The sequence below is a fragment of the Eleutherodactylus coqui genome, chromosome 10 (genome assembly GCF_035609145.1).
Source record: "Eleutherodactylus coqui strain aEleCoq1 chromosome 10, aEleCoq1.hap1, whole genome shotgun sequence".
NCBI lineage: Eukaryota > Metazoa > Chordata > Amphibia > Anura > Eleutherodactylidae > Eleutherodactylus > Eleutherodactylus coqui.
Window position 1 is genome coordinate 13,775,087 of NC_089846.1, and position 10,666 is coordinate 13,785,752.

General features: G+C 54.3%; 1 protein-coding gene across 2 annotated transcripts in view; it reads left to right on the plus strand.

Annotated features, from left to right (window-relative positions):
* Window positions 1-3,909, plus strand: part of TTLL11 (tubulin tyrosine ligase like 11) — a 43,802-nt gene extending 39,893 nt beyond the window's left edge. For both annotated transcript variants that reach the window (XM_066580279.1, XM_066580278.1), the window contains one exon: window positions 3,325-3,909. In XM_066580279.1, coding sequence (XP_066436376.1) covers window positions 3,325-3,608 — 284 coding nt within the window. In that variant the 3' untranslated portion in view covers window positions 3,609-3,909. The remainder of the gene's footprint in view (window positions 1-3,324) is intronic.
* The last annotated feature ends 6,757 nt before the right edge of the window (window positions 3,910-10,666 follow it).

The following is a 10,666-nucleotide window of genomic DNA, read 5'->3' on the forward strand; positions in this document are numbered from 1 at the left end:
CTGTACAGTAGACTGCCCCTCCATGCAGCACAGATATGTATTGTCTGCTGTACAGTAGACTGCTCCTCCATGCTGCACAGATATGTATTGTCTGCTGTACAGTAGACTGCTCCTCCATGTAGCACAGATATGTGTTGTCTGCTGTACAGTAGACTGCCCCTCCATGCAGCACAGATATGTATTGTCTGCTGTACAGTAGACTGCTCCTCCATGTAGCACAGATATGTATTGTCTGCTGTACAGTAGACTGCTCCTCCATGTAGCACAGATATGTGTTGTCTGCTGTACAGTAGACTGCTCCTCCATGTAGCACAGATATGTGTTGTCTGCTGTACAGTAGACTGCCCCTCCATGCAGCACAGATATGTATTGTCTGCTGTACAGTAGACTGCTCCTCCATGTAGCACAGATATGTATTGTCTGCTGTACAGTAGACTGCTCCTCCATGTAGCACAGATATGTGTTGTCTGCTGTACAGTAGACTGCCCCTCCATGCAGCACAGATATGTATTGTCTGCTGTACAGTAGACTGCTCCTCCATGTAGCACAGATATGTATTGTCTGCTGTACAGTAGACTGCTCCTCCATGTAGCACAGATATGTATTGTCTGCTGTACAGTAGACTGCTCCTCCATGTAGCACAGATATGTATTGTCTGCTGTACAGTAGACTGCCCCTCCATGCAGCACAGATATGTATTGTCTGCTGTACAGTAGACTGCCCCTCCATGTAGCACAGATATGTATTGTCTGCTGTACAGTAGACTGCCCCTCCATGCAGCACAGATATGTATTGTCTGCTGTGCAGTAGACTGCCCCTCCATGTAGCACAGATATGTATTGTCTGCTGTACAGTAGACTGCCCCTCCATGTAGCACAGATATGTATTGTCTGCTGTACAGTAGACTGCTCCTCCATGTAGCACAGATATGTATTGTCTGCTGTGCAGTAGACTGCTCCTCCATGTAGCACAGATATGTATTGTCTGCTGTGCAGTAGGCTGCTCCTCCATGCAGCACAGATATGTATTGTCTGCTGTACAGTAGACTGCTCCTCCATGTAGCACAGATATGTATTGTCTGCTGTACAGTAGACTGCCCCTCCATGCAGCACAGATATGTATTGTCTGCTGTACAGTAGACTGCTCCTCCATGTAGCACAGATATGTATTGTCTGCTGTACAGTAGACTGCTCCTCCATGTAGCACAGATATGTATTGTCTGCTGTGCAGTAGACTGCTCCTCCATTTAGTACAGATATGTATTGTCTGCTGTGCAGTAGACTGCCCCTCCATGCAGCACAGATATGTATTGTCTGCTGTACAGTAGACTGCCCCTCCATGTAGCACAGATATGTATTGTCTGCTGTACAGTAGACTGCTCCTCCATGCTGCACAGATATGTATTGTCTGCTGTACAGTAGACTGCTCCTCCATGTAGCACAGATATGTATTGTCTGCTGTACAGTAGACTGCTCCTCCATGCAGCACAGATATGTATTGTCTGCTGTACAGTATACTGCTCCTCCATGCAGCACAGATATGTATTGTCTGCTGTACAGTAGACTGCTCCTCCACGTAGTACAGATATGTATTGTCTGCTGTACAGTAGACTGCTCCTCCATGTAGCACAGATATGTATTGTCTGCTGTACAGTAGACTGCCCCTCCATGCAGCACAGATATGTATTGTCTGCTGTACAGTAGACTGCCCCTCCATGCAGCACAGATATGTATTGTCTGCTGTACAGTAGACTGCTCCTCCATGCAGCACAGATATGTATTGTCTGCTGTACAGTAGACTGCTCCTCCATGTAGCACAGATATGTATTGTCTGCTGTACAGTAGACTGCCCCTCCATGCAGCGCAGATATGTATTGTCTGCTGTACAGTAGACTGCCCCTCCATGCAGCGCAGATATGTATTGTCTGCTGTACAGTAGACTGCCCCTCCATGTAGCACAGATATGTATTGTCTGCTGTACAGTAGACTGACCCTCCATGTAGCACAGATATGTATTGTCTGCTGTGCAGTAGACTGCCCCTCCATGCAGCACAGATATGTATTGTCTGCTGTACAGTAGACTGCTCCTCCATGTAGCACAGATATGTATTGTCTGCTGTACAGTAGACTGCTCCTCCATGCAGCACAGATATGTATTGTCTGCTGTACAGTAGACTGCCCCTCCATGCAGCACAGATATGTATTGTCTGCTGTACAGTAGACTGCTCCTCCATGTAGCACAGATATGTATTGTCTGCTGTACAGTAGACTGCTCCTCTATGTAGCACAGATATGTGTTGTCTGCTGTACAGTAGACTGCCCCTCCATGCAGCACAGATATGTATTGTCTGCTGTACAGTAGACTGCTCCTCCATGTAGCACAGATATGTATTGTCTGCTGTACAGTAGACTGCTCCTCCATGTAGCACAGATATGTATTGTCTGCTGTACAGTAGACTGCCCCTCCATGCAGCACAGATATGTATTGTCTGCTGTGCAGTAGACTGCCCCTCTATGTAGCACAGATATGTATTGTCTGCTGTACAGTAGACTGCCCCTCCATGTAGCACAGATATGTATTGTCTGCTGTGCAGTAGACTGCTCCTCCATGCAGCTCAGATATGTATTGTCTGCTGTACAGTAGACTGCCCCTCCATGTAGCACAGATATGTATTGTCTGCTGTACAGTAGACTGCCCCTCCATGTAACACAGATATGTATTGTCTGCTGTACAGTAGACTGCCCCTCCATGCAGCACAGATATGTATTGTCTGCTGTACAGTAGACTGCCCCTCCATACTGCAGACTTCTACAGGGTTCTTACAGATGATCTTCCAGATGTGATCACTTCATAACTCCGTCAAATGACACACAGATACAGAATTGTGAGTTTCTGTTTCCATTGCTAACAGTAAAATGGTCCTTCTTGTCCATAACAGCCAATCACAGCGCAGCTTTCATTTCTCAAGCTGCAGAGGTAAAATGAAAGCTGCGCTGTGATTGGTTGCTATGGACAACAAGGACCGTCTTACTGTTACTAAGTTTTGCTAAATGAGACCCAAAAAGTGTATTTTTACCGTTGTCGTTGCTCGGGGGATATGAGACAAAATACTCCTAATAGTGATTTAAAGGGGCATAACAATAGTAAATGCACAACATACGGTCGCACCCGGGCCCCGGAGCCTGGAAGGGCCCATAAAGTCTGTCTTTCCCTATGAGGAGACCTCCAACTGCCAAGTTGGGGGTCTTGGCAGCTCCACGTTACCCCTCTGAGTGATTTCTACAGTCTGGGCCCCGTCCTCACCGCCTGTCTCTTCCTTTGCAGGGATGTGTCTGCAGGCGTACTTCGAGGCATTCTTCCACCTGGCGCAGAGGCGATATAAAGTGCTAGCTCTTCAGGCGAGGGTGCAGTCGCTGGTGGAGTTCTGTGAAAGTCAGCTGCACTCACTGGATGACAAGAGACTGCTGTGCAGCCGAGCGCCGGGAGAGCGGAGAAGCGGTTTCACCAGCTACCGCCAGGCGGACGTGCATCTCACATCGTATGCGCCGCTCTCACACCGCGCCAAAGCTTCCTGCAAACTCACAGATTACAAACTGCAGCATTCCTGAGCAGCGCCCCCGTCTGACACAACAGAGCGCTGATTATCCCCATGGCGCCCCGAGCGCTGTGCTTATCAGGTACTCTATGAACTGTAGTACCTGCACTCACCTGCGGGGGTCACTGTTACTACTGATGGCTACAGGCATTCACTCCATCAGCAACCATGCAGTGGGTGTGATCATGTCAGGGGCCCCAACGGGGTCAGGGGTCAGTCACTGGTGCTCCTCCTCCATGACATGTATTTGTATGGTGGCGCCGGGTCTCGGGGAACGCCATCGCCTCTATATAAACGCCATATGTTCTGTACAACCTGGCGCTCCTGTCTGTCTTCTGTTCAGTGTAGAATTCTATTCTTTATTGGATGGTGAAGTAGGAGGAGTCAGCAGCAGAACCGCCCATAACTGCGATGGGTAACGGGCAACTTTGATCTGAAAAGCGGGCGATTCGCGCCAACTGGGCGGAGTTACCACAAGACTCTGGGTAACTGTTCATCGTTTAGGATAAATCATCCCATCCAACTCCATGCTGTTAGATGACATGACCGCAGAGTTGTGAGTGCAGCTCTGGAGATGACTGGGAGACCTCATGATGTAACAGCAGACTGCTGACTGCAGCTCTGGATGTAAGTGGAGTATAAGACAGGATGTAGAAGAATAATGGATGCAGCTGTGGGGGGTGTGAGTGGATGATAAGGCATGGTGTAACAGCAAACAGCGACTACAGCTCTGGATGTGACCGGAGTAGAAGGTATAGTGAAACAATGGTATTGTGAATGCAGCTCTGGATGTGATCGGAGTAGAAGGCATAGTGAAAGAATGGCATTGTGAATGCAGCTCTGGATGTGATCGGAGTAGAAGGCATAGTGAAAGAATGGTATTATGAATGCAGATCTGGATTTGAATGAAGTATAACCTGTAAACTGCAGCTCTGGATGTGAGTGGAGTATAAAACAGGATCCCACAGAAGCTGCAGCAGGAACATCCAATAATACAAAACGTTCTCACAGTTATCGCACTGGAGAAATGTCGGGTCTGGAAATAACAAAAAATGCATTAGAGCCCTCTGGTGCCTCCGACCTCAGCAAGGAGCCCCCCAGATGCATCTGCCTCCACCTCAGCGAGGAGCCCCCCAGATGCTGGTGCCTCCGCGTCCACCAGGAGCACCCCAGATGCAGGTGCCTCCGACCTCAGCAAGGAGCCCCACAGATGCAGGTGCCTCCCACCTCAGCAAGGAACCCCCAAGATGCAGGCGCCTCTCATCTCCACCAGGAGCCCCAGAGATGCATCTGCCTCCGACCTCAGCGAGGAGCCCCCCGGATGCATGTGCCTCAGACCTGTGAGGCGCCCTTCAGATGAAGGTGCCTTCGACCTCAGCGAGGAGTCCCTCAGATGCAGGTGCCTTCGACTTTAGTGAGGATCCCCCCAGATGCAGGTAACTCCAACCTCAGTGAGGAGCCTACCAGACGCAGATGCCTCCGACCTCAGTGAGGAACCCCCAGATGCAGGTGCCTCTGACCTCCACCAGGAGCCCCCCAGATGCAAGTGCCTTCCACCTCAGCGAGGAACCCCAACCCAGATGCAGGTGCCTCCCACCTCCACCAGGAGCCCCCCAGATGCAGGTGCCTCCGACCTCAGTAAGGAGCCCCCAAGATGCATGTGGCTCCAACCTCAGCGAGGAGCCCCCCAGATGCATGTGCCTCGGACCCCAGTGAAGCGCCCTTCAGATGCAGGTGCCTCCGACCTCAGCGAGGAGCCCCTTAGATGCAGGTGCCTTCGACTTCAGCGAGGAGCCCCCCAGATGCAGGTAACTCAGACCTCAGCGAGGAGCCCCCCGGATACATGTGCCTCAGACCTGTGAGGCGCCCTTCAGATGCAGGTGCCTTCGACTTCAGTGAGGAACTCCTTAGATGCAGGTGCCTTCGACTTCAGTGAGGAGCCGCCCCAGATGCAGGTAACTCAGACCTCCACCAGGAGCCGCACAGATGCAGGTGCGTCCCACCTCAGCGAGGAGCCGCACAGATGCAGGTGCCTCCGACCTCAGTGACAAGCCCCCCCAGATGCAGGTGCCTCCGACCTCAGCTAGGAGCCCCCAGATGCAGGTGCCTCCACCAGGGGCCCCCCAGATGCAGGTGCCTCTGACCTCAGCAAGGAGCCCCCCAGATGCAGATGCCTCCGACCTCAGCGAGGAGCCCCCCAGATGCAGGTTCCTCCGACCTCAGCGACAAGCCCCCCAGATGCAGGTGCCTCCAACCTCAGCTAGGAGCCCCCATATGCAGGTACCTCCACCAGGGGCCCCCCAGATGCAGGTGCCTCTGACCTCAGCGAGGAGCCCCCCAGATGCAGGTGCCTCTGACCTCAGCGAGGAGGCCCCCAGATACAGGTGCCTCCCACCTCAGCGAGGAGCCCCCAGATGCAGGTGCCTCCGACCTCAGTGAGGAGCCCCCCAGATGCAGGTGCCTCCTACCTCCACCAGGAGCCGCCCAGAAGTAGGTGCCTCGGACCTCAGCGAGGAGCCCCCCGGATGCATGTGCCTCAGACCTGTGAGGCGCCCTTCAGATGAAGGTGCCTTCGACCTCAGCGAGGAGTCCCTCAGATGCAGGTGCCTTCGACTTTAGTGAGGATCCCCCCAGATGCAGGTAACTCCAACCTCAGTGAGGAGCCTACCAGACGCAGATGCCTCCGACCTCAGTGAGGAACCCCCAGATGCAGGTGCCTCTGACCTCCACCAGGAGCCCCCCAGATGTAAGTGCCTTCCACCTCAGCGAGGAACCCCAACCCAGATGCAGGTGCCTCCCACCTCCACCAGGAGCCCCCCAGATGCAGGTGCCTCCGACCTCAGTGAGGAGCCCCCCAGATGCAGGTGCCTCCTACCTCCACCAGGAGCCGCCCAGAAGTAGGTGCCTCGGACCTCAGCGAGGAGCCCCCCGGATGCATGTGCCTCAGACCTGTGAGGCGCCCTTCAGATGAAGGTGCCTTCGACCTCAGCGAGGAGTCCCTCAGATGCAGGTGCCTTCGACTTTAGTGAGGATCCCCCCAGATGCAGGTAACTCCAACCTCAGTGAGGAGCCTACCAGACGCAGATGCCTCCGACCTCAGTGAGGAACCCCCAGATGCAGGTGCCTCTGACCTCCACCAGGAGCCCCCCAGATGTAAGTGCCTTCCACCTCAGCGAGGAACCCCAACCCAGATGCAGGTGCCTCCCACCTCCACCAGGAGCCCCCCAGATGCAGGTGCCTCCGACCTCAGTGAGGAGCCCCCCAGATGCAGGTGCCTCCGACCTCAGCGACAAGCCCCCCAGATGCAGGTGCCTCCTACCTCCACCAGGAGCCGCCCAGAAGTAGGTGCCTCGGACCTCAGCGAGGAGCCCCCCGGATGCATGTGCCTCAGACCTGTGAGGCGCCCTTCAGATGAAGGTGCCTTCGACCTCAGCGAGGAGTCCCTCAGATGCAGGTGCCTTCGACTTTAGTGAGGATCCCCCCAGATGCAGGTAACTCCAACCTCAGTGAGGAGCCTACCAGACGCAGATGCCTCCGACCTCAGTGAGGAACCCCCAGATGCAGGTGCCTCTGACCTCCACCAGGAGCCCCCCAGATGCAAGTGCCTTCCACCTCAGCGAGGAACCCCAACCCAGATGCAGGTGCCTCCCACCTCCACCAGGAGCCCCCCAGATGCAGGTGCCTCCGACCTCAGTAAGGAGCCCCCAAGATGCATGTGGCTCCAACCTCAGCGAGGAGCCCCCCAGATGCATGTGCCTCGGACCCCAGTGAAGCGCCCTTCAGATGCAGGTGCCTCCGACCTCAGCGAGGAGCCCCTTAGATGCAGGTGCCTTCGACTTCAGCGAGGAGCCCCCCAGATGCAGGTAACTCAGACCTCAGCGAGGAGCCCCCCGGATACATGTGCCTCAGACCTGTGAGGCGCCCTTCAGATGCAGGTGCCTTCGACTTCAGTGAGGAACTCCTTAGATGCAGGTGCCTTCGACTTCAGTGAGGAGCCGCCCCAGATGCAGGTAACTCAGACCTCCACCAGGAGCCGCACAGATGCAGGTGCGTCCCACCTCAGCGAGGAGCCGCACAGATGCAGGTGCCTCCGACCTCAGTGACAAGCCCCCCCAGATGCAGGTGCCTCTGACCTCAGCTAGGAGCCCCCAGATGCAGGTGCCTCCACCAGGGGCCCCCCAGATGCAGGTGCCTCTGACCTCAGCAAGGAGCCCCCCAGATGCAGATGCCTCCGACCTCAGCAAGGAGCCCCCCAGATGCAGGTGCCTCCGACCTCAGCGACAAGCCCCCCAGATGCAGGTGCCTCCAACCTCAGCTAGGAGCCCCCATATGCAGGTACCTCCACCAGGGGCCCCCCAGATGCAGGTGCCTCTGACCTTAGCGAGGAGCCCCCCAGATGCAGGTGCCTCTGACCTCAGCGAGGAGGCCCCCAGATACAGGTGCCTCCCACCTCAGCGAGGAGCCCCCAGATGCAGGTGCCTCCGACCTCAGTGAGGAGCCCCCCAGATGCAGGTGCCTCCGACCTCAGCGACAAGCCCCCCAGATGCAGGTGCCTCCTACCTCCACCAGGAGCCGCCCAGAAGTAGGTGCCTCGGACCTCAGCGAGGAGCCCCCCGGATGCATGTGCCTCAGACCTGTGAGGCGCCCTTCAGATGAAGGTGCCTTCGACCTCAGCGAGGAGTCCCTCAGATGCAGGTGCCTTCGACTTTAGTGAGGATCCCCCCAGATGCAGGTAACTCCAACCTCAGTGAGGAGCCTACCAGACGCAGATGCCTCCGACCTCAGTGAGGAACCCCCAGATGCAGGTGCCTCCGACCTCCACCAGGAGCCCCCCAGATGCAAGTGCCTTCCACCTCAGCGAGGAACCCCAACCCAGATGCAGGTGCCTCCCACCTCCACCAGGAGCCCCCCAGATGCAGGTGCCTCCGACCTCAGTGAGGAGCCCCCCAGATGCAGGTGCCTCCGACCTCAGCGACAAGCCCCCCAGATGCAGGTGCCTCCTACCTCCACCAGGAGCCGCCCAGAAGTAGGTGCCTCGGACCTCAGCGAGGAGCCCCCCGGATACATGTGCCTCAGACCTGTGAGTCGCCCTTCAGATGAAGGTGCCTTCAACCTCAGCGAGGAGTCGCTCAGATGCAGGTGCCCTGACCTCACTGATGAGCCCCCCCAGATGCAGGTGCCTCCGAACCCAGCATTCAGGCGCAAATGGCTTCATAAATGAGCGCCATATTGTTTGCGCTGACTTGTTCTGCCGCGCGATTTGTGTTCACCATCCTTTTGGAGTGACTGTGGGTGATAAGCGGCGTTATCCTGCAACACATCTGTCGCAATGTGTTGGTTGCAGGTAGGAGCCATCAGTCTGCAGTGGAGGAAGGGGGGTGTCCGTGCACTGATGCACTGTAACAAACCCTCAGCTGTCATCAGGACTGGGGCAGGAAGGATTCACAGCCTCTAAACAATGAAATTCTATGCTGACAGCAAACGGAGATCTTAAAAAAGTGGACATGAAAGTGACGTTCTGCACTGATGGTTGTAAATAGGAGACTCCGAACCCATCCAGTGTGGACTCCCTGCTCCCCTCTATTTTTTTGCGGACACCTCCATCCAGGGGCATCTGGTGGTCTTGGTTCTATGAATCAATCTTAGGAGTAGACTGAAGCACATGGAGGATGATGGGTGGTGTAGTAGCAGGGGGGTTCAGCCTGGTCCCCCTTACAGATTTGTCGTGCCACTTGGCGCCGTTTGTCATATTTCTGTAACGCCCGATTAGTTGTAATTGAGCAGAAAGAACAGAACCGCGTAATTTGTGAGCAGCGGAGCAGATAATGGCAGTAATTAGTGGCCGGAGATTATCGCTGCGCCGTGACGGACGCTCGTCATCTTTACCTGCTGGTTCATCTCTCCTCGTAATTAGCGCGTTTTATCCCAATGTAATTATCAGCCGATAGACGCGGAATAAACCGACCGTATAAGTGAGGCACTCTGCGTCCTCCTCCACATCTTAGTGCGCAGTCATTAAAGGGCCGGCGCAGTCACCTGTGCATGAAGCGTCTTTGGTGAGAAGTTCTTCAACTTTTAAGATCTCCACTGGCAGTCAGTGAATAGAAGTGGTTTCATCTACAGTCTTCTGTAGCTGAGGGTCTGTTACAGTGTATCAGGATGGGCAATCCTCTGTGAGATGCACACAGCAGCGTGCAGGCCGACAGCTTTTACATTGTAACAACCCTCAGCTGGTGCCATTCCTGAACCAAAATCTCCCGCGACTGGAACCCATTGATTTGGATATTTTTTTTATATCAGAGGGACAATCCGAGTTTTAAAAAAAAAATGTCCTCCTTTTTTGGCAGGTTTTTCTGACGAAAATCGCCCATTCAAGGACCAGATCCACGGTAAATACCTGCGCTGCGTATTTCATAGATTAAACCTGCACCCGCCCGTGTGAATGATCCCTCATTATAACTCCCCCCACGCACCGTTCTCTGTTTATTAGGGGCATCTCGGCTCCTCCGTGCGCCGGGTCCGACCTGCCGTACATATTTTGAATAATTACGCTAGATTCTGGTGAGAATTATACATAGTCGGTCTGGGTTGGCCACGCCCCCTCCTTACAAGCCACGCCCCTCTTTTGGCAAAGTAGCAAGGCCGACCCAAAAAAAGGAAAAGCCACAAATTGTTGCATGCGGGTCTTGAAACAAAATTTGCGACTTTTCAATGCAGAATTCTGGCGTAGAAGCCTTGATAACTTCCCGTTTGCTTCTCACAAGACGGTATTTGAAAAGGGGAGGAGCATAAACCGCCAAATATAGGTGTAGAGTAAGCTGAAAAAGAGGCGGTGTCTGGAAGAGATGACATCACTATCAACATGCGCCAAATCTATCACTGCACCACGGGATGAATCTGGTGCATTTTCTGCCTGATCTAGGGGTGAGTCTGCGATAAACCTGCCGCGGTGCGTTTGTTGACCCCAGTGTTATACTTGTTACCGAGCCCAAAGGGTGCCCGTATGTAGCAGGGCTCACACACCCTGCAGCCGTACAAGGAGGATATATTAATATAACGCATGTTGTCCGT